Below are 23,723 nucleotides of genomic sequence, written 5' to 3' on the forward strand. Positions count from 1 at the left end.
CACGGCGCGCGTGGTGACGTCACGCAGAGGGGCGTGGCCTGGCGGGCCGGAAGGGGACCGAGCATCTTCTGCGAGAGGGACCGAGCCGGTAGGGAGGCGGCACCTGAAGCTCCGGTTTGGCCGGAGGAAAGCGGACACACGCCCCAGCGTTACATCCCCATGGGGTTTCTGTGGGAAGACCTGGATTCCCAACCTAAGGCGTTTCTGTTTTCTCCGTACGTACCTCTGAAGTGCTCTCCCTAAAAGGGGAAACAGAGGAGCCCGATGTTTCACTCTGAGGTCAAAACTTAAGGTGGTGGGGGGGACATCAGGTGGTTGGATGGGAGACAGAATGCTGAATTCTGCTCTGTACACGTTTTAGGTGTGCACAATAATAGTTATTGAATCCATGACGCGTTTTGTATGGGATGAGGCGACGCCACCAGGGGGATACTGTCAAAACTTTACATGACCTCACTCATTTATGAATAATAACATTATAAACTGATGAACCAAGAGATATAAAGAGACAGTAAAGCAACAAGCAGACTGTCAAATTACAGCGGGAAGGGGAGGGAGATCTGGGGGAGATACGAGATCAACTGAAGGACTTGTATACATGCATATAAGTACAACCAATGGACACAAAACTCTGGGGAGGGAAGGTATGTATGGAAGTAGGGGGGGCAATGGTAAGATATGTACACAGATAATAATTTAATTAAAAAAAAAACTTTCTGTAAGAACACGGTGCAGTCCTCACTGAAATGGTGTTCTGTACTAGGTGAAGCAGGAGCCCAGGATGAAATATGCCGATAATAGGAAAGCCTCCTTTATGAAATTTTTTTAACAGATATGCCAACCAATGTCAAAAGACATTTTATTTTTTATTCCCCTGCCTTTTGTAGTAGGAGCTAAGGGGGTGGGGGAAAAACACACAAAATGAGCAATGAAACTGCCATTACAACATGATAACCTGCATCTCATAAATGTATAAGTTCTGCTTGAGAAGTGAAAATGTGACATCAGCAATATTTTACAAGTGTTAACTCCTGGGGTTCATACTGCCAAATTCCAGGCAATTGCTTTGTAAGTAAAATTAAAAGCTTATTACAAAATGATAAATGGTTGCTGTAGAAAAATCAGGGGGGGGGGGGAGTATAAAAGGAGAAAAGAAAAAAATCAGTGAATGTCTCACCACTTATCTTTACTATTAATATTTTGTGACATGTTTCCAAATCTTCTAATCCAGTCCTTTAAAAATTCCCATTTTTTTAAATAATGGAATGCTTTAGATATATTTCCTTCATTAGGTTGTATAAGTGTGTTCGTTTGTTTTTTGTTATTTATTAATATTTTTTTTTTACAATATCAGTGTACATCTTAGGTTATACTTATTGGTCATTTGTATTGGTCATTTGTATTTCTTCTTTTGTGAATTTCCTATTTATATCCATTTTTCTAATAAGGTATTGCCTAGTGTTAATTTGCTAGATTTTAAAAATATTACTACTAACCCTTCTGCACAGCTTTGTATGGTTTTTGTAAATATTTGCATTTGCCTTTAATCCCTTGCCTTTTAACTTTATTCTGAAGCTTTTTACCACTTTGATTCCAACCTTCAATTAGAAGTGAGTCATCTCGTTTTCTGCATAACCCTTCTTTTTGGCACTGAGTTTGTGGACATCTCCTGCGCACTATGCCTAAAGTTGTGTCCCGGTCAGTTGTCTGCTCCTACACCCGAGACCGGGAGGAATACGAGGACGGCGAGAAGCCCCTCCACATCTACTACTGTTTGTGTGGCCAGATGGTTCTGGTGCTGGACTGTCAGCTGGAGAAATTGCCCATGAGGCCCAGGGATCAGTCCCGGGTGATCGATGCTGCCAAACACGCCCACAAGTTTTGTAACACGGAAGACCAGGAGACTACGTACCTCCGCAGGCCGGAAGGCATTGAACGGCAGTACAGAAAGAAGTGTGCCAAGTGCGGACTGCCGCTCTTCTACCAGTCCCAGCCAAAGAATGCTCCTGTGACCTTTATTGTGGATGGAGCAGTAGTCAAGTTTGGCCAGGGTTTTGGGAAAATGAATATGTATCCTCCGAAGCGAGAGCCTCCCAAGAAGGTGATGGTGACCAAACGAACGAAAGACATGGGCAAGTTCAGTTCTGTCACTGTGTCGACTATTGATGAAGAGGAAGAGGAGATTGAGGCCAGGGAGGTGGCTGACTCGTATGCACAGAATGCCAAAGTGATTGAAAAACAGCTGGAGCGCAAAGGCCTGAGCAAAAGGCGGCTGCAGGAGCTGGCTGAGCTAGAAGCCAACAAAGCGAAAATGAAGGGGACTTTGATTGACAACCAGTTCAAATGATCAGGACCGTTCTCTGAACCCAGACTAAAGGCAAGCATGTAGACCAGGAGGCAAACGAACTTTTTCTTGACTGCATGGACTGGTTCCTACCTTTCTGCCCCAGCAAAAGGCCTGATGTTGCTTCCTATATTCAATGAGGTCTTTGAATCCATCTGACCTACTTTCTAGAAATGAATTTTTTAAATACATGGGTCTTCCGTACTATTTTTTTTTTTTTTTTTTGTTTTGTCCATTTGATGTCAACTTCTTTAGTTGTATAGAAACTCCATGAGTAGTCTAGTGCTTGAGTGGCTTTAGTTTCTAAAGTACAATAGCTGTTCTTCAATAAAATATTTAAAGATTTTTTTGGGGGGGGGAATGAGTCATATTAGTTTTTTTCCATTCATTTTCCTATCCATCTCTATTCTAGTCTATAGTCATATTATTTTTTTCTGAAGAATGGTCATTCTTCTTTAAATATTTTATTGACCTCTGAATAATGAGCATTACAACTTTAGGGAATTGTGGGACCATTTTTTTTATATGAGTATTATGCCAACTTTAAAAATAATCAGTGCCAGAATATCAAGGGAAATGGTCAATTATCTGTCCTCGTCCTCTTGGACCAACCATTAACATTTGACGCACTTAACCACTTGCTTCTTGAAATAGTTTTCAATTGGCTTCTAAAATAGCACATGCTCTGCATTTCCCTTCTTCCTTATTCTTCTGAAGTAGCCACTCCTCAAGTTTGTTGGTTTTTGTGAGTGTTGGTTCCCAGTTCCTCCACTCTCCAAACTAAATGGGAAAGTACCTCAGGCCTTAATCTTCTGGGCCTTTACATCCCCACCTTGTCCAGTTTTATATCCCCATCTTGCTCAGTTTTAGATCCCCACCTTATCCAGTTTCACCTTTTAAAATACAATGGCTAGCTTGAAGATTCCTAAATTTGTATTTCTCTTGAACTCTAGTCCCATGTATCAGACTGCCTACGGGTTATCTCTAATTGTCCATAATAGGCATCTCAAAGATAAAATGTCCTATAGAATTCTTGATTCTTGCCCCACTAGCTTCTCAACTTTTCCCTGTCTCAAGTTAATGACACTTTTAAAAAATATATATTTTATTGATTTTTTTACAGAGAGGAAGGGAGAGGGTTAGAAAGTTAGAAACATCAATGAGAGAGAAACATTGATCAGCTGCCTCTTGCACCCCCCCCCCCCCACTGGGGATGTGCCCACAACCAAGGTACATGGCCTTGACTGGAATCGAACCTGGGACCTTTCAGTTTGCAGGTCAACGCTCTATCCACTGAGCCAAACCAGTTTCGGCTAATGACACTTTTTAAAAAATTTATTGAGATGTTGATTTCAAGTGTGAAGTTCTATGATACATGATCTATATATTGCATTGTGTGTCCACCACCCCAAGTCAAATCATATTCCAACACTATATATTTGGGCCTCTTTGCTCTATAATGTCTGCCTACCCCCTTCTCTCAGGTAACCACCATACCATTGTCTATGAGTTTCAGTTTTATATCCCACATATAAGTGAAATCATATGGCTCTTAACTTTTTCCGACTTATTTTGCTTAGCATAATATCCTCAAAAGTCCATGTTGTCACAAAAGGTAGTGTTTCATCTTATGGCTGAATAGTATTCCATAGTATATATGTACCACATCTTCTTTATCCAGTCATCTATTGAAAGACACCAATTGTTTCCGTATTTGACCGCTGTGAATGGACACAGGGATGCATATATCTCTGCAAATAAATGTTTTCGAGTTTTTCCAGTATAAATCCAGAAAAGGTATTGCTGGATCATATGGTAGCTCTATTTTTAATTTTTAAAGGAACCGCCATACTATTTTCCATAGTGGCTGTATCAATTTACATTCCCACCAGCAGTGAATGAGGGCTCTTTTTTCTCCACAATCTCTCCAACACTTATTACTTGTCTTGTTGAAAATAGCCATTCTCACAGGTGGTAGTTACCTCATTGTAGTTTTGATTTGCATTTTCCGAATAGCTAGTGAAGTTAAACATCTCTTCATATATCTTTTGGGCATTTGTATGTCTTCTTGGGAGAAGTGTCTGTTGAGGTTCTCTGCCCATTTTGTAATTGGATTGTTTGGTGTTGAGTTGTATGAGTTCTTTATATATTTTGGATATTAACCCCTTGTTAAAGCTATTGTTTGAAAATATTATCTCCTATTCAGTTGGTTACCTTTTTAGATAACGACACTTTAATCTACCCTGCGATCAGGCAAAAACCCAAGAGTCATTCTTAATTGTGCTTTTCCCACCGCACATCCAATCTGTCAGCAAGTTTTGTCTCATCTGTCTCTAGAATATATATTCTCAACTGGATTACCTCTCACCACTTCTACTGCCACTGCCCTAGTGCACTCTACTATGATCTCAATCCTCAGTTACTGCCGTAGCCTCCTCAATGGGCTTCTTGCTTCTGTTCTTGTTCCCTCCAAATAGGACAAGAGTGATTCTTTTTTAAAAAATGTGTATCAGATTATATCGTTCATTTTCTTAAATACCTTCTCATTGCACTTAAAATAAAATCCACAGTCCTCCACTGGCCAGTGTGGCTCAGTTGGTTGGAGCGTCAATTTGTACACCAAAAGGTGGCAGTCAGAGCATATACCCTGGTTACAGGTTTGATCCCCAGTTGGGGCATGTGTGGGAAATAACTGATCGATGTCTCTCTCACATCAGTGTTTCTCCATCTATCGCCCTTTCTCTACAATCAATTTTTTTTTTTTAAACCCCACACTCCTTTCCATTGCCTAATGTGATCTATCTTCTACCATCTCTCCTACTTCCCAATTTCCCTTTGTTTACTACTCAGATGCACCTGCTTCAAGGATCTTCTTTCATTGTTCAGGCCTTGGCCTGGCTGCCTTCTTCTCATCATTCATATCTTAGAACAACAGTCACCTCCTTGTCACATTCCTGAATAACACTATGCACTCTATCCATTATGTTTTATTTTCTTCATAGCATTGAAACTATTTGAAACTTACATGTGTTACTTGCCTATTATCGAATCCTTACTCTACCCCTTTTCCCATCAATGTAACCTTCATCAAAGTAAGTAGTTAATTCTTGTTTGCCACATAGAGGTGCTCAATAGGTACTTGTTGAATTCCTAACTGCAATTTTGCTGAAGTAAATTGTCAAATACTTTGAATTACACAGGATATGGACACATCATGATGTAGGATGATTTATCATCCTGGGTTGACAGGGACTGAGAAGTTTACTGGGATACAGAACTTTTGGGCTAAAACTGCTATGGCACTGTCTCATCCAGGTACTATTCCATTGAGTTGATTATGAATTCGTAAGTTCTAACCAGAGGATTGTAGAAACCCAGAATAAGTGTTGAATCATTTCACAAGAAATAGAAACTTTTTTTTTAAATAAATCAATTTAATAATACTGCTAGATGACACAAGAGGCAGGAACTCCCCGTCCCACCTCCACCACACACAGATGTGTCGGAGCAAGGACAGAGGTGTGAGCATTGTGTTCAGCAGGCCAATGGTTAAGAAGTAACCTTTTCTTCTCTCCTCCTTCTCCATGGCAACTCACTCCCAAGTAATCTTTGGGGCCCAAAGAAAGGAGTTTCTTTGCCATCCTGTCTCCAGTGGCTAAAAGACATGGGAGCCGAAGGGAGGATAACCACCACAGTGTAGGTAAAAAGACGATTTTAGCAGCAGTGAAATGAAAAGAAGAGAAGGGATGGGACCAGGCCAAGTCCATGACTTAAAAGTCTGTTCAAGAGAAACCAAATCCAATTAACTGTGAGGACACGTGGGTCATGGCCTCTGAAGATCAGGAGGGGTCAGGAGAGGATAGGTTGGCATCAAGGGCTGCTCAGACTTTGCCCTGGAATATTCATGTTAGACATTTGTCCAGTGGTCTGTGGTGCAACAGTACTTGAGCACTTTTTTCAGAGCAGAGGAAGGAGCCTCTGTGGTTTGGTCTCCTTCATGCTCCTGCCTGGCACCCATGCTTGCTGGGCCTCTGTGAAGGAGGACTTCCAGTGTCCTGACGAGTTGCTGGCAGTGCCAACGGAGGGCCACACCCTTGGTCCACGGTCAATGCCACAGCGATTGGGGAAGTAAGAAAATCTCCATCTGGGTGCCGAAGACTGCTGGGACATCAGTAGAGCAGGGCACATACCTGGGAGAGCCTCAGGCCAGGCAGCCCCATCAGGTGGTCAAGGCCACCCACACAGTCAGGAGGCCTGCTCCAAGCTATTCTGCTCTTCTTCCTCCGTCTGTAACCAGCTCCAGTCTAGAGACTGAAAGTCAACAGGCAGGTTAAAAATACACCTCAGGGGGTGGTTGTTTTTCCAGGAGGCAACCAGCACAATTTAAAAGGACATTTAAACCCTCTCATTAATGATAGTTATTGCAGGATACCCTTGAGCTAAAGAAACATTCAAAACCATTTAGAATCTTTTCTTTGGACTGGCTAGGAGTCCCTGAGATTCCTGGCCTTCTGGAAATTAGAAAAGCAATTTTAGTATTACTTGTACTCACAGTGCTTATTTATGCCCACTGTGGGTAGGTGGTACCAAGAGCATTTCAGGTGGAGCAAAAGCACATGCAGAGGCCCTAGGATATAGCACAGGAGTACAGGAGTATCCTGGCTGAGTACAGCATCATCTAGGAGCAGAGCAAATCTCAGCTATTGATTTCCAGCCTCACCAAATGAAATGCTCTAGTAAGACTTCCTTTTCCTCTGGCAGAAATGCAAATTAGCAGTGAAAGGGTTAAACATACAGTCTCAGGAGGAGGAACAGTAGCAACAACAGACATAGAAAGCCCCCAAACCAGAGAACACTTAAATAAATACCAGATCATTACAATTAATGGTGTCCCCTCTGATTATTCTGAAAACTAAGACATTCGAGGAAGGCTAGTAGGTGATTGTACTGGCAGGAAAAGCCCATTTAAAGATCTGCGGGAATGATTTAGAATCCTTGAAGTAATGTTAGTTTTATCCTAATGTATCTGTATGTTGACTAGTTTTTCTATAACTAGTGCTACCTACTGCTTAAGCTCTGAGTCCCTGAGAAGTGGGACCATGACAGGTTCTTGCTTTATCCCTGAAGTTCAGCACAGCATCCACAACACACAAATGTTCAGCAATGGGACAAAAGTTGATGGGGGCGGGGGAAAGGCCTTCTCAAAATAATGTTACCTTCTTCATAAAGATCAAGTATTATAAGGTTTAAATGAGACAATGTACATAATGTACTGTTCCCATTCAATAACTGTTAGCATTACTGTAATGATTAATAATAAATGTACAGTTGACCCTTGAATAACATGGTTTAAACTACACAGGTCCAATTATAAACGAATTTTTTCCAATAGATACAGTAAATGCATTTTATCTTCTTTAAGATTTTCTTAGTAACATTTTCTCTTCTCTAGCTTACTTTATTATAAAAATATAGTATGTAATACATTAGTGGTTGGCAAACCGCGGCTCGTGAGTCACATGCGGCACTTTGGCCCCTTGAGTGTGGCTCTGCCACAAAATACCACTGCCTGGACGAGTCAATTTTGAAGAAGTAGCATTAGAAGAAGTTTAAGTTAAAAAAACTTGGCTCTCAAAAGAAATTTTAATCATTGTACTGTTGATATTTGGCTCTGTTGATGAATGAGTTTGCCAACCACTGTAATACATATACAAAATATGTGTTAGTCAACTGTTTTCAGTAAGGCTTCAGGTCAACAGTAGGCTATTTGTAGTTGGGTTTTTGGGGAGTCAAAAGTTATATGTTAGTTTTCAACTGTGCAGGGAGTTGGCACCCCTAATCCCTGTGTTGCTTAAGGGTCATTGTACTAGAAAGTCACAAGTGTATACTGGACTGCCTTTCTGTTTTCTTTTTCTCATCTGCTGTAGCAAGGACATGGGATAGGCCGTTACCCGTAAGCTCTGGTCCTGTTCTTTCATCGTGTCTTGCATTGCACTTTCTAGCTGGGTGCAGAGGCTGTGTGCTTCGGCCACCAGTTCCTCACTAGAGAAAAGGGTCGAGTTATTAGGAAGTGTCAGTAATATTTTTTCAGAAATAATACTATTATTTAAAAATATGCTAAAGAGCTTTTGACAAAGTTTTTAAATTGTAATAGAATTATTTTGGTTCTGAGTATCTTAAAACACCATGTCATTGATTAGTGATCACATTCATCTAATGAAGCACTTTCTGGAACCCCAAATCTAGCTACAAGCACCTGTTGCTGTGAAAAAGCAAAGTGATCTAGGCTTAATAAAAAAGTTTAACGTGAAAAAAAGGGCTCTTTCAGGCTTAACTGTATGGCTAAATATATTAAACTGGAGGCGTGGTACATGGATTTGAGTACCAGTGGAGTCCACTTCAGTGGGAACTGGAAGTCCTACATTCCCTGAGGGATGTAGTAGTGCGCACATGCAGGCAGCTATATTTGGTCAAACATTTAATTAACTCACCCTAATGCCTTTCCAGGGCAAATTACAATATTTCAAATGGCTGCTCTAGGGAGACGGGAACCCTTGCCAGAAAGGCTGACGTGCTCTGTTCACCCCTCTGTGGCAGGGGTCCAGGTGACAGGAGGGGAGAGGAAGGGATGAATGGGAGGTGATGAGAGGTGATGATGGGAGGAAACCAGTAACTTGGTAACTCAAAAGTGGTGGTGGGGGGAGAGGGAGGAGGCAAGATGACTCAGGTGGATTGAATGAGGCCCTCCCTATAAGGAATCTGGTTTTGAAGACCAGATAAGGACTGATGGGCTACATATCAGCATGTGACTGACCAGCACTTTCAATATTCTCATTGAGCAATTAGTAATCCAACTCTCAGACAAAGAAATTTTAGTTTCCAACATATTCAGACTCCCGAGGGACTCTGAGGCATTTGTCCCTGCAGTGCCTACCATATATAGCAAACACAAAGAAAAACATGCACAAAATCATTAGATAGACGAAAATGGTCTATCAGTGGTCAACATCCATTTCCACCCCATGCCCTCCTGACATGCCCTTGAATATTACACTTGGCACTGTTAACTATGACGTACCTTTTGTTGACTAATTCAGGTAAGCTGTCGGGGGCAGTGAGAGGCTGAGACATCAGCTGACCAGAGTGACTAAGGCGAGAAGCATTCATGCTATCTGGGCTTCCACTAACAGGACCACGGACCTTGCTCTAAAGGACAAAACCAAAAAAAAAGTCAACAAAATTTTGGAGCAAAGAGATAATCCAACTTTTGCACTCACACCATGGTATTTTCTCATGAAACAATTGGCCACAAGACACATGCTATTCCTAGAGGATAACAGTCAACCCCTGTATCTGTGACAACAGCTGGTAGTTTGCATTTCAATTTAGAAAATTTTTCTATATTTTCATAAAAGATTCTAAATACAGAGAGATTTGAGTGCCTGTATTTGTAAGTTTTATTTCATTAAGTTCGATTGCTTAATGAACTCTTTTTTTAAAATATATTTTATTGATTTTACACAGAGAGGAATTGAGAGGGATAGAGAGTTAGAAACGTCAATGAGATAGAAACATCGACCAGATGCCCCTTGCACACCCCCCACTGGAGATGTGCCTGCAACCAAGATACATGCCCTTGACCGGAATCGAACCTGGGACCTTTCAGTCCGCAGGCTGACGCTCTACCCACTGAGCCAAACAGGTTTCAGCTGCTTAATGAACTCTTATAAGGAGATTAAAAGTGAGGATTTTGGGTTTTGTTTTTTTTTTAATTCTTTTTCAAGTAGAAGACTAAGACACACACAAAAAAGTTTTCAGGGACTTTCTGTGAATCGCACCATCTTTGGGACAGCTGAGAAGGAAACCGAGACAGTCTGACTCCAACGCTGTGGCAGCCACTCCCCCTCAAAACCAAGATGCTCCATCAACGGCTCCTGCTCCAGCTACCTGCACCTCCTCAAGCCTACAGCCCACAGACATGACCTACAGTACAGTCCACCTTCTCAGCACCTCAAGCCACCTCTTCCTCCCCATATCCCCACCACACTCTTATCTATTGGCCTTACCTACTGCTCATTAATCCCTCTCCTCGCCTTCACTGCAGCCTGCATTGTTTTCATTCCTTTCAGCTGTACAGACTGGCTCCTCATTCTCCCTTCCAGTTGAACATCAAGGTCCAACCTCACCCAACCATTCAAGAACAGTAGTTTGTCCTGCTCTTCGTCCTTCCATTGTGCCTTCTCTGGTGACTATCACCCTAGGAGAGACCTATCTACCTCCTCTACTTCTGCCTGTGTCCACAGTAAGGAAGGAGGTCACTATTGTGCTTTTGGGCTCCTGACTTTTCTACCATCCACACCTGAGATACCAAAGTGGGAGAAGAGCAAGAACTCAATTCTGTCGCCATGGAGTGGCCACTCATGGTCAATGGTGAGGTCTGCGAACGTCTCAAATCTGTTCTCCAGCTGCCATCAGAGTGAGTTTCTAAAATCCTAATGTGACCATCCCACTTCCATACTTAACTTTCTTCAATATGAAAGGAAAAAACACATTCTGCAATGTTTCCTTTATTTCTTCAAAATAAAGTGTAGCCTATCTGAGCTAGCCCTTGCCTAGCTGTCCAATGCCATCCCCAGGAATACCCTTCCCCCACCCCACCCCAACCTGCTTATACCTCCTTGCTCCAGGTGAAATTCTGTGGTTCCCTCCTCTCTAAGATTGAAGCTGGCATTCCTCCTCTGCATTTGTGCTATAGCGTGTGCTTACTATAGCTGCTGTATGTCACCTCCTGATCTAAATTGTTCTCATTCATTTCCCTGGCTTTGCCCCTCACCAGATTATGAGCTTCGGCCAGGGGCCATTCTTATTTTTCCTCCCATAGTCCTAGTACTCAGCACCCAGCTGGGCATATAGTCAGTACTCAATGTTGAATGGATTCAGATGGCAGATCAGGCCATTGCCTGTGAAGACCTCAACTTCCCTCTCCCCTTTAAATCTTGTCTGCCTCGTTAGCTCTCCCCTTTTCTTTTCCTCCTCACTTCCCAAGGCCACACTCATTATTCTGACCTCTCTGTTGTTCTCAAGACTGGAGACTACTTTGATACTGTGAATCCCCGGAACACTGTCTACTTTTATTTGGCTTACAATATGCTCCAGCTGCCATGATCTTAAAAAACACCATCCTTGTATCTCACTTTCCACCTTAAGAATTCTCCTTCTCACCGAAACCGGTTTGGCTCAGTGGATAGAGCATCGGCCTGCGGACTGAAAGGTCCCAGGTTCGATTCTGGTCAAGGGCACATCCCCAGTAGGGGGTGTGCAAGAGGCAGCTGATCGATGTTTCTCTCTCATCAATGTTTCTAACTCTCTATCCCTCTCTCTTCCTCTCTGTAAAAAATCAATAAAGTATATTAAAAAAAAATTCCCCTTCTCCTCTTTGCTCTTAAAGACTATCAATGACTACATGGCTCTCTTTTCAGCCTCTTCCGCCTTTGTGCAGTCTTCCCGTCAGCAGTGGGTTCCTTGGCTTTTATCTGTCTCTTTCACTTCTCTGCCCTGAGCTCTCTTTTTCATGTTATGTTTTCTCTCTGAGCAGCATCCAGTGGAGTCACCGCTATATTATGACAGATGGTGGTCACAGAAAGTAAGAGTTACAATAGAGGCAGCAGGCATAGATGAGAATCTACCACATCATGCTGCCATGCCCTACAGAGGACTAAATGGAGGAACCCCAAAAGATCTGTCCATTCCTAACTCCAGGAACCTAGAAATGTGTCCTTATTTGGAAAGATGGTCTTTGCAGATGTAGTTAAGGGTCCTGAAATGAGATCATCCTGGACTCTTCACGTGGGACTGGAATTCAATGACAAGTGTTCTTATAAGAGACACCCAGAAGACAGAGGCAGAGATTGGAGGGATGCGGCCACAAGCCAAGGATCACCTGGAGCCACCAGAAGCTGGAAGAGGAAGGAAGGGTCCTCACCTAGAGCCTACAGAGGGAGCCTAGCCCAGCAAACACCTTGGTTTCAGACTTCTGACAGAATATTCTGTGGTCATTTATTAGAGTAGCCATAGGAAATACATACATGCATAAATAAAAACAATGGGCCTAGGCCCTAACTCTGCCACTCCTGCTCCTCTAAGTTGCAAAGAGGTGCCCTTACAGTCTCCCTTGTAGGGAAGGGAGGGAAAGGCCCAGGGAGATGGCAGGCTGAGGGCTGTGGACCAGGCTGCAGGGGTTCACTCACACAAGCGATCTTCAGGAGATTCCAGAGCTCCTTCTGTCGCTTTTCCTGAAGCCGAACAACAGTCTTCTCATCCTCATTCATTAAACTCACCACTTCTTCCACCTTGGGCAACAATTCCAGAGCCTTCTGCTTGCAAACCACAGTTTTACTGTAAAGAATAAGACAAAGTCCAGTGGCATTTGGGTTGGAGAAAGTGGGAGAACATAATCCCTGGTGGTTACGCATCCAGTCAGCAGCTGCAGATATTGTCTTCACGTGGACAAGTGCATCAGAATGGAGTGAAGAAATGGCCCCACACGGCCTTGCTGCTTCTTCACATTCCACCTCGAGTAGAAAAGTCGGGGCTTATACCTGAGCTGTGTATAAATCACTCGCACTTTCTTCTCAAAGGCTTGGATTGCCTGAAGTAGCAGTCGCACCATTTCCTGGCTGTCACCCTCAGTTCGCTGGTCTGGGAAGAGGAAAAGAACTGCACAGTTCCTAGAGGTGGCTGGCAAAGAGGACCAATGTCTCACACCTGAGATACCAAGGAACCCAAGGCTGGCATAGAACCACACTTACCTCTAGGTTTCTCCCTGAGTCTCCTGTAAAGCTCCCTCGCTTGCTCTTCTCTGAAATATACCAAAAAGAAGCTCTGTCTAGATTTGAAGCCACATTAGAACATCTTAAGCACTGATAAGCTGATTCCTGCCAGTAGAATTACTGATTTCTAGAAGTAAGGCTGGCGATATGTCTTGACTGGAGAAAATAATTATTTCTGGTAATACTGTGTCTATAATAAGGGCATGACCACTCGCATTATCAACTATCTCCAAGGTTTAACTAGAGAGAATCCTAAGGAAGGGAGTCTCCACTTTGTCCCTTGGAATTTCTGGTTTCCGCAATAGTGGTTCCAGGTGCCATCCCTGGATCTGAGCACGGAGAACATGACTTCATTTTGAAAACACAAGACCAGAGTGGACACAAACTCCTATCCCTTTTTCCCCTTAACACAGTCAGACAGGCTGATATTTTCAGAGGTGATTTTAATTTGAAAACTAGAGGAGAATAAAAGTTTAAATGATTCAAGAAAATACAGGGCACAAATAATCAGATTTCTGATGTTCTGGCTCCTGGTCCTGAGGATCCTAGTAAAAGCATCAGTGGACAGCACTGAACCCAAGTGGGCTAGTTTGTGAGAGGCTGATGTGCCCGCCTGCTTCCTTCCCATCTGCACCGAGGGAGAGGGGGGATGCTACGTAAGACTTCCTTCAGGCAGGACTGCTCTACTTGGATGCCTTATCCTCTCTTGGCACCAAGGCCAAAGTCCTGATAAAGTCTCAAATGAACCATTTCCAGATCTGAACTTCTAAGGGTTTCCAGGCTTCTCCATCTCTGGGCCAGTTTCTGCTTTTCAAGCTACACCTGGGATAGGGTGAGCTTGACGAAAGATGATGCCTGATACTATGACAAAGGCTCCTTGCGGTACAGCCTTTATATTTTAATGCTCTAGGCATTAGCTGAACTGATCCTCACAACGTTGGGAGGTGAGACAATTTTTCTGGCCACTAAACAGATACGGAAACTAAGGCTCAGAATGATGGTGATCTGTCCTTGCTCACCTCTGGAGCTTGCCGAGATGATTCATTGCAGGGGTTAGGGGTGCATGCTCTACAGAACAATCTCATGAGCTTCCATAATAACCACACGTGTTCCCAACACATATACAGAAACTCCAGTTAGGGCACATGCAGTGTTAGGGACACTGTGTGATCCCCACCCGGTTGGTACTCACAGGTCGTCCAGCGTCCCCCCCTGCTTCCGACCCATTGGGCTCCTCTGCAAGTCCACGATATCCGTCTGCAGTGCCATCATCCGTTCCACCAGATGCTTCACTTCATTCTCCTGATGAAAAAGCTGCGCTAATGTCAACTGACATAAGAGTATCCTGAGACACAAGGTTTGGGGGGGGGGGGGCCTTCAAACTGATTGTACAATAGAATCTCAACTGACTCGTAGAAGGAATATGGACTCCGCAATCAGAATGAGCTGACTTTGGATCTTAGGTCTACCACTTTCTGTGTGACCTTTGGGCAAGCTACTTAACCCTTGATCTGAAGTTTCCTCCACCATAAAACAAGCTTCTATTAGGGCTGTTTTAGGGGTCAATTTAGTATCTTGGCATGGTGCCTGGCATATAAAAGATGCTCAATGCCTAGCGTGCCCCCTACTTTCTCTTCTCTTAATTTGTCCATCCAATGCCATCCCATGTGGGGGGCCTGGTTTCCTTTATTTCACAGATTTTGTATATGAGTGCCCATCTCTATGGCTAAATAATGTGCTATCTATATATATTCACCTTTAAGCATTCATTCAGTATTGATTTAAAGAAACAAACATTAAAAAACACAGAGGTGAAGGTCCTTGCCCAAAGTCACAGGGGAAAATGGTGGAAATGTCCAAGAAAAAGGCTCAGAGCCCAAGGTCTTCAATTTGTGTGAGGGTCACAAAGTAATACTTCCCCTGCCTTCCCAATTACCCTCTTCAGTGGCATTCGATCTATATTGTCCTAGGACCCTTGGTCTAGACCTTTTCTTTCCTATGGATTTAATGTCCCAATAAAATGGATTTAATGTCCCAGTAAAATGAGGCAAAAACCTTTGACTAGACGGAGTGTTGATTATTCATTCATCCAAGGCCCTTTCTAATAGGAAGATGTCTAGGCTCCCCCCACCAAGTACTTCACACTTTGCTCCTTATTCAAATATGGACCAGCTCAGTCCATCTGCATAGCTCTTGGATCTGCCATAGTAGGGCCCCTTTTAGTGGCTATTCTTCTAGCTTCTTTCCAGCAAGTTCTAGCTAAGTCAAAGAGCATGGCGAGGAAAACTTGAGTTCTCACATACAAGATCAGCCTAGTGTTTGACGAGAAAGTGGAAAATGGTAGAGAAAAGACTCAGTAAGGATATAAACCTAAAATGAGTCTCCTACCCGCCCACAGAGCTCCACAGCCTGTTCCATTTCCCTCCAGGCCAGCAGCAGTTTATCTGATGCTGGAAAAAAAAAAATGTAGGGGAAAAAATGAAAAACAAAATGAAGACACCACAAAACCAAAACAGAAACAAGCAACTCGATTATAAAAGAATAAAAGAAACCTCAGGAAAAGAAAACAGGAATGAAATGGTCTTTCCAAACTCATTGCAAAGAGTACACTCACTGATCCCAAACTCAGTTTGCTCACTATACTTCTCCAGGTCAATCTGGATGCTGGTCTTAAAGAAATCCAACTTGGCCTTGAGCTGCTGAGACATGGAGGCCATGGAATTCTTCATCTTGGAGAGGCAGCTGTTATTCCGGAGGAGATTCATCCTGTAGGGACCACAAGAAGCAGAGCCTTCAGGCATCTTTGGACCCAAATACCATATCCTGTACAATAACAAAACTGCCTCAAATGCCAAGGCAGATCCCTGCTATAATTATTATACAATAAAAGCAGCCACTCATAACCATCAAGACAATTTCCTAGCCCTCAGCAATGCATGAGGTCCTGCACCAAAATTGGAATTGGACAGAGTACTACACAAAGGACCAATAATCCAAACTAGTCATTACCTGGGGAAAAAGTCAGGCAGTTCCTGGTATGACAACCAGGGGAGTGTTGCTGACCCAAATTGCAATGAGCTCCTCCAGGTTCCAAATTTTGCCCCCAGTTCATCCAGCCCAACCCTCCATTTATGCTCCTGTTCCATGAGCTGATGAGAAAGAAAACCCTGCCATGTCTAAAAGGGTTTTCCTCAATCCAGCCCAGCTGACCACGTCCTGCCCTTCCAAACCAGTGTCTCCCTAACAGTTGCTGCTGGGCCCCTGCCTCCGCCACCTCCCTGTGGCAAAAGCCACCAAGCAATTTTAAATAAGTCAAATCCCAAACCGCCTGGCACAGTACATGGCAGCTCGCTGTCCCTGCTGCAGCCGGTTGCAATCCTCCTTCAGGGTTTGGATGCTGTGCCAGACCTGGCCCCACACTTTCCGCAGCTGGAAGAAGGGCAGGTTCCTCTTGGGCTCTTGAACTGGAACAGAGTCGTATACAATTGTCAGAGAATTACTCCCCTGCAATTAACCACATCCTGCCTTGCAACTTCACTGGCACTTTCACATTTTAAAACATTACATAACTTCTATGTTATTACAGAACTTTTTTGGGTGTTATGCCTGGTTACCCTCTCATACACTTTTGTATCCCATTTCAGAACAAGCATGCGCAAGTCAATAAACAGCTTTAGATTTGATTGGAAGGAAGGCTTTGTGAATCATGTGGAGATAGTCCTATGTACACAGGCTCATATATTTTCAATAGAAACTTTCATGCTCACAATATTTAAGGTCATATGAAGCTTTCTAAAAATGCAGCTTCAACCAGCAGTCCTGCAAGAAGACTAAGGAATAAGCCTGGAGATCTCTAAGCCTTTGGACACTTGATTTGTTTAGTGTGTGTGTGTGTGTGTGAGAGAGAGAGAGAGATACATTAAAATGTCCATCACCCTGGCTGAATGGCTCAGTATGTTGAATCGTCATCCCATACACCAAAAGGTTACAGGTTTGATTCTCCATTAGGATACATATAGGAGGCAACTGATCAATATTTCTCTCTCACATCAATGTTTCTCTTTCCCTCTCTCCCTCACTCTCTCTCTCAAATCAATAAAAAACCATGGACACAGACAATAGTGTGGTGAGGGCCAGGGGAAAGAGGGCAGGCAGTGCAGGGGCAGGGTAGAGGGGGTCAATGGGGAAAAAAGAGGGACATTTGTAATACTTTCACAATAAAGATAAATTTTTTAAAAACTGCCCCCAAATAACAACAATAAAAAATAAAATTAATTGAAAAATAAACACACATCCTCGGCCTCTGTGGCTCCATTGTTCAGCATCGACCCATGAACCAGGAGGTCACGGTTCAATTCCCAGTCAGGACATATACCTGGGATGTGGGCTCAATCCCCAGCACGGGACATGCAAGAGACAACCAATCAGTGATTTTCTCTCATCATTGATGTTTCTATCTCTTTCTCTCTCTCCCTTCATCTCTCTGAAATCAATTAAAAAAAAATTTTTTTTTAAATAAAACATCTTCAGTTGAGGATTAAGAAACATTTTTTAAATGTCTATCTAACATTTGTACAATAGAATACTACTACACAGGCATTTTAAAAATAGGCAGCAAAAGGGAAAAAAGTTTTCCAAAATATATTGTGAAGTGAAAAAGACAGATACAGAACAGTAAATATTATAGGCCACCATTTGTCTCAGGGGGAAATGAAGAAGTACATAATCATTTATAAATGCATAGGTAGAAAACCCCTGGAAGGTTAACCCAAGAATTTGATAGTAGCAGTTTCTCTGGAAGAGGCTGGGGGTACTGGGGAGAGAGGAAGGCTTATTTTTCACTCTATGTTCTTGCATCTTTTGATTTTGTTGGCATCTGTGGATGTATTCATTAAAATACAAATAAAATAAAAAATAAATAAAATGGCCACCTGAATCAAGGTCAGTGGATTGTAGTCAGTGTTCTCTGTCTGTTTCAAATTCTACCTAAAGGCTGAAATTAACTGAAGACTTCCTTTCCTCTTTTTTTTGGCTGGGCTACTCCTCACATGTTCCTAGTAAAGAAGGCTGCCCGAGGACAGGCTAAGCTGATCTCTGTGTGGGCCCCTCAGCTGGCCCATGTCTCTCTGTCCTGCCTTGTCCCAAGCATTGTAAGTGATTATTTAAAACAACAACAACAAATAACCACAATGATGTCTTACGGATACAGCTGACACTTTCAGGTTGGGGCCGTGGGGAGATCTGAGTCTCGTAGGTGACTTTACTGTTGTCAAAGAGGAAAACGAGATCCATGTCCAATGTGCGGCCCTCGTTGAGCTGCGAAGGGACAAGAACAAAATGAGATCTCGTGAATACAACCCCTCCTTTATCGAAGGAATAATGAAGATATTTCAGCATGTTTCCCACTGTTTACCAACAGCATCATCTTCAGCCAGTGAGCACTAAGCACCCAGCTGGCCTCTACTTCCTCTTTTTTTTTTCTTCTTATATTTTATTGATTTTTTTCAGAGAGAAAGGGAGAGAGATATAGGGCTAGAAACGTCAATGAGAGAGAAACATCGACCAGCTGCCTCTTGCACACCCCCTACCGGGGATGTGCCCGCAACCAATGTACATGCCCTTGACTGGACTCGAACCTGGGACCTTTCAGTCCGCAGACCGACGCTCTACCACTGAGCCAAACCGGTTTCAGCTCTACTTCCTCTTTTTGTTCCTTTTCCACTTATTTATCCCCTGTTCCTTTTCCACCTCTTTTGCAACTTACTACATTCCATTTTATTCTGTGATGGTCTTTTAGGTGCAATTTAGACATTTGCTATCTCCTTTTCTCTCCAGTGACTGTTTCTTACACGTTAACTTCATCAGTTTTGTAGGGACAGGGACCAAGTCTTGCATTGCTGTGGCTGTCAGCCCACTTCTGTACACAAGAGGCACATCATAAACAGTTTTGGTTGACTTGGAAAAACGAAGACAATAAAGGCAAAATAAAGGCACTCTAAGTGGTCTGGGAGTAACAAGACAGGTGTGGAGTGATTGGCGTCTCCATTAGAACTCACAGGGGATTTTGCATTCCAACTTAAAGAATACAGGCAGGTGTCTGTGTGATGAGCATAACTGATTAAGTAGAGCTAAAATCTGAATGCGTGATTATTTTCCTTGTAGGCAATATCAGGGCAAAACAGGGCATTCTGCAGGAAGCCCGGGGCTCACCTTCCCGTCTGAAATACACTGGGTGGCGGGTTTGTCGGGGATCAAAGCCAGACCCGCTTCTTGAAGCAGCTCCTGGTCCTCCTCGGGGATCCCTGTGTCCTGTCGAATTCTGGCCTTTAAGCTCTGCAGACTCTCGTCTTCTGACACTGGATAGGTGTGAATGGTGCCTGTGACCATGTTCAAGATATGAACCAGCTGCAACACAATCCAGAGGTTATTGAAAAATCCCAATTTTACAGAGATGCCCATCTCTGAGTCCTTTGCTACTCCCAACACTTCCCAGGCACACAAAGCAAGGGCCTAGCTTGAGGGCCATGCTATATATATAATCTAGTCTTTAATATTCGTGTTTGTCCATAGCTACAACTTTATAACCTACATCAGTCAGCGTGGGTTCTATCCTCTTACTTATGTAGAGAGATATTCTCACAGCAGCCTAAATTTCCCCAATGGTCAGGTAACCCGTGACCTGTTTTTTTAATGAGTATGTCTCTATCATAAGAACTGCCGTGTCCCATGGGGATCTGACCTGTGGCCTCCAGGCTCACCTTTAAGTTTAAGATGTCATCCAGGGCCTTGAAGCAGCCGTTGGGCCCGTACCCGGGGTCCGTGCCCCTTTGCCGGGGGTGCCACATCAGCATCAGCTGCAGCCACTTCTCCAGGCGCTGCAACAGGATGCTGAGGAGGAGAAGAGCACAGCGATTTGGATCGATTTCTGGGTTCTCTATTCTATTCCACTGATCTATACGTCTGTTCTTGTGCCAATACCAGGCGTCGAGAATATGTTTGTATATTTTCAGAAAACAACCCCGAAACCATGTGGATTCTGGCAACAGAGAGGAATTTACAGGACTACTCCAACCATGAAGGCAGAAGAGAAGCAGTCCAGAGATGGAAGACGCTGCCGACGACGCCTTGCCATAATAGCAGTCAGCAGCTGTGTATCACTGCAGGTTGCCCAGGACCAAACCAGAGAGGGTTGGACCTGCATTACCACCATTTGCCCACCATCCAGAACTGAAATATCATTGCTGACATGTACACATAAGGAATTGTTTGACATTGAAATTGGGTCTCAAAAGAACTAGTGGCCCAGAAATAAACTCTACAGACTGATTCATATGCCTCTCAGCATAATGATTAATGCTTGTCTCATTTTTTATTCTTATAAGTATATTTCCAGTAGGACATGATCTCACTCAGCTAGGGGAAATGGTGAATAACATAGACTGATGAACAAGAACAGACCCAGAGATAAGGAGCCATGGGTCAGACTGTTGGACCTCAGAGGGAGGATGGGGATAAAAGGGAGAGATCAACCAAAGGACTTATGTGCATACATATGAACCTAACCAGTGGTCAGGGACAATAGGGGGGTGGGGGCATGAGTAGGGAGGGGTGGGGTACTGGAATGGGGGGTTGAGGACAAATATGTGATACCTTAATCAATAAAGAAATTAAAAAGAAGAAGAAGACCACAATGTAGGAGGAGACGCCTCTAATGCAAATTTCAGGGGGCCTTAACATGGAATTAAAAAGCACACCCTCACATCCATTTCACCACTATACACACGAGTGGCATCCAAAGAAACAATCACTTAAGATGAATTAATCTGAGAGAAAAAGTAAACATTTCCAACTAACTTAATTATTCCGGTGCTTATCCCCTCTCCTGGTCTGCTAAAACACCTCCTCAAAATTAGGGATTCTCAGCAGATGGGTCAACAAACAGGCTGATGTCCCACTGGCTCTGTGAGAATGATGTAAGCCTTTTAAGTGCACTTTATAGGCGTGGCCTGACCTCCAGGTGATCTCCACACACAACCTGGAACCCCTGCTGCTGGAGTTATTTTGTTAATCGCCCCCTCAAAGGTTCACGTGACAAAGGTCACTCCTTCCCTTGGCACCACAGGCCCTTCACAACCTGCCTCCTGTCAGGTCTCAGCTGACCTCTCACCACTCCCACGAAAGCCCTTCATGAAGCCAGTGCTGCTACTGATTGACTCCCTAAACGTGCCTTTGCTCCCTCGCAATTTTTCCCCTTTGAACTTCCTTCCTCTTTATCCATGTCCCGCACATCATTCCAGATCCTTCCACCAAGTTCTAGCTCAGCCGAAGTCATTCCACATAGCTTTCATCCACCCAATACATCTCCCTACCCTCTATACACTCATGGTAATTGTTATCCATGCTACTTGTGGACAATGTGACCGCCTTCTGGCTTTCTTTTGTATCAATCCCCAATTCTGATATTATTGTTTAGCTGTTCACATTCTGACTCTAAGACTAGAATGCAATGCTGTTCAAACTACAAAGTTTATTTGTTGGCTATTATACAGTACTAGGTTACATGAGCAATGCAAGGAGAAATATTCCCTACCCTTAAAAGGCTTACAGATGAGCCGAAACCAGTTTGGCTCAGTAGATAGAGCGTCGGCCTGCGGACTGAAAGGTCCCAGGTTCGATTCCGGTCAAGGGCATGTACTCGGTTGCCGGACACATCCCCAGTAGGGGGTGTGCAAGAGGCAGCTGACTGATGATTTTCTCTCATGGATGTTTCTAACTCTCTATCCCTCTCTCTTCCTCTCTGTAAAAATCAATAAAAAAAATATATATATTTTTTAAAAGGCTTACAGGTGAGTAGGAGATAAACTCGATGCAAAACCAAATGTAACACAAGGTCGAAGCTACTAACCGTAATAAAAGGTACATAGGAACTGTTATATGAATTTAGAAAAGAAGATTTCTAGATGGGGCTAGGGCTGGGAATCCACCTAAGTTTAAGATTGAGATGGATTATGTCGAGTTTTTATCATAGGATGATATCCTGATAGCCCATTTAAAAGCTATCAAATGTCACCTCAGACATCTATTTCAAAAAGAGGGGGGGAAACTGTTGAAGAAAAATGCCACCGTCCCTTACCTGTTAAGATTATTGGGGTAGGGTAAAGAGCTCGAAAACTTCACCGCTCCATTCAAGTCTTCAAAAACGACGATGTCCATCTCACTCTTCTGCCGGACTTTGGAATGCCTGCAGACATGCCTTCTTGTTACTTACAGCCCTTATCTCACTTCGTGGTCAAGAGCCATTTGACACCTGTAACATGTCCCTTTACAACTGTGCAGGATACCCCCGGGTCACTACTTAATCTCTGCAGATAATGGTCAGTGCATGTGCATCCTGGGAGGAAGGCTCCTGTGAGCATTTACTAGTAGGAATGATGGTGCTGCCTGAATGAGTCGAGTCATTAACCCTCCTGTGCCCAGAGTTCTGCAGCTGGAGCTGCTGACTCATTTCATCCGTGTCCCGTCCTTTTCATTTTCTCTAATTTAAAACTCCCATGTTTTGATGGACGATAAAACTGAGACTTCCAAACTATGACTAATGCACATATCACATTTACAGGAAATATGCACAACACATGAGCTCCCTCAAAATGTATATGGTTAAATATTATTTATAAGGGTGAGTGAATGTTTACAATTCCCAATTTAGAGAATTTATCAGTGCACCTGAAATCGTTTTTAAAGGGGAAAAAAAATTAGCTCTAGCTCAAAATTACAGTTTATGACTGTTCAGTAAACCATTCGGTCCGTGATTTAGGCTGGATTTTAGATTTTGGCCCCTTCTCTGATTGAGTTCGACACCCCTACTCTAGCTGGTTTGGCTCAGTGGATAAGGCACCGGCCTGCGGACTGAAGGGTCCTGGGTTCGATTCCAATCAAGGGCACATGCCCAGGTTGTGGGCTCGATCCCCAGTTGGGGGCCTGCAAGAGGCAGCAGATTAATGATTCTCTCTGATCACTGATGTTTCTATCTCTCTCTCCCTCTCCCTTCCTCTTTAAAATCAGTAAAAATATTTTTTAAATGAAAGAAAAAAATTAAAATCCAACCAGTTTCAAATCTTCTTGATGACAAGGATAATAATTTGAATAATGCTTCATAGCTAAGCAAGTACTTTGACACTGAACACACACTTCCTTTGCCATAATAACCGCATGTGGCAGACACTATTTTTAGACTCGCATTCAGTGGTAAGGAAATAAAGATCAAGTGATTTACCCAAGGTCATACAACTACAAAATGTCAGAACTGGGAACTCAAATCCAAAGTCTGGTTTTCTTTTTTGAATGTCTAAACCTTTCCTTTCCAAACACACCTTGGAAATGTAAATAAAGAGTATTCCCATGAACACTTCTCATTAGTAAAGGGTGAACTCGCCTATCTGGAGCTCATGGGAAACCTCGAAGAGCTGGCAGATGGCCGAGGCTGGTGGCTTACAGCTCTGGCTGAGACTGACTGCTGTAAGTCAGGTGCACCAAGACTCTTCATTACATTC

At 43.2% G+C, this 23,723-nt stretch overlaps 2 protein-coding genes across 7 annotated transcripts in view; one reads left to right on the forward strand and one right to left on the reverse strand.

The window, feature by feature from the left end:
* Nucleotides 1-5: 5 nt before the first annotated feature.
* Nucleotides 6-2,526, forward strand: LOC118728486 (STING ER exit protein-like). Its single transcript, XM_036455012.2, has 2 exons — nucleotides 6-215; nucleotides 1,576-2,526. Exon 2 carries the CDS (start codon nucleotides 1,679-1,681, stop codon nucleotides 2,345-2,347), a length of 669 nt encoding a protein of 222 aa, XP_036310905.1. The 5' UTR covers nucleotides 6-215; nucleotides 1,576-1,678; the 3' UTR covers nucleotides 2,348-2,526.
* Nucleotides 2,527-5,757: 3,231 nt separating this feature from the next.
* IKBKB (inhibitor of nuclear factor kappa B kinase subunit beta) overlaps nucleotides 5,758-23,723 on the reverse strand; it is a 52,383-nt gene continuing 34,417 nt past the window's right edge. For 3 of the 6 annotated variants that reach the window (XM_036455001.2, XM_036455002.2, XM_045588848.1), the window contains 14 exons: nucleotides 22,307-22,414; nucleotides 19,932-20,061; nucleotides 19,384-19,578; nucleotides 18,375-18,489; nucleotides 16,514-16,637; nucleotides 15,788-15,939; nucleotides 15,562-15,623; nucleotides 14,366-14,487; nucleotides 13,153-13,202; nucleotides 12,943-13,042; nucleotides 12,592-12,739; nucleotides 9,423-9,550; nucleotides 8,296-8,386; nucleotides 5,758-6,655 (listed from right to left, as the gene is read on the reverse strand). In XM_036455001.2, the coding sequence (XP_036310894.1) occupies nucleotides 6,590-6,655; nucleotides 8,296-8,386; nucleotides 9,423-9,550; nucleotides 12,592-12,739; nucleotides 12,943-13,042; nucleotides 13,153-13,202; nucleotides 14,366-14,487; nucleotides 15,562-15,623; nucleotides 15,788-15,939; nucleotides 16,514-16,637; nucleotides 18,375-18,489; nucleotides 19,384-19,578; nucleotides 19,932-20,061; nucleotides 22,307-22,414 (1,591 nt within the window). In that variant the 3' untranslated portion in view covers nucleotides 5,758-6,589. The remainder of the gene's footprint in view (nucleotides 6,656-8,295; nucleotides 8,387-9,422; nucleotides 9,551-12,591; nucleotides 12,740-12,942; nucleotides 13,043-13,152; nucleotides 13,203-14,365; nucleotides 14,488-15,561; nucleotides 15,624-15,787; nucleotides 15,940-16,513; nucleotides 16,638-18,374; nucleotides 18,490-19,383; nucleotides 19,579-19,931; nucleotides 20,062-22,306; nucleotides 22,415-23,723) is intronic. The other 3 variants (XM_036455005.2, XM_036455004.2, XM_036455003.2) reach the window with 3 other exon arrangements.

The sequence above is a fragment of the Pipistrellus kuhlii genome, unplaced genomic scaffold, assembly GCF_014108245.1.
Source record: "Pipistrellus kuhlii isolate mPipKuh1 unplaced genomic scaffold, mPipKuh1.p scaffold_m20_p_3, whole genome shotgun sequence".
Lineage (NCBI taxonomy): Eukaryota > Metazoa > Chordata > Mammalia > Chiroptera > Vespertilionidae > Pipistrellus > Pipistrellus kuhlii.

Coding starts and splice junctions, on each gene's coding strand:
- LOC118728486 (XM_036455012.2), top strand. CDS start 1,679: ATGCCTAAAGTTGTGTCCCGGTCAGTTGTCTGCTCCTACACCCGAGAC.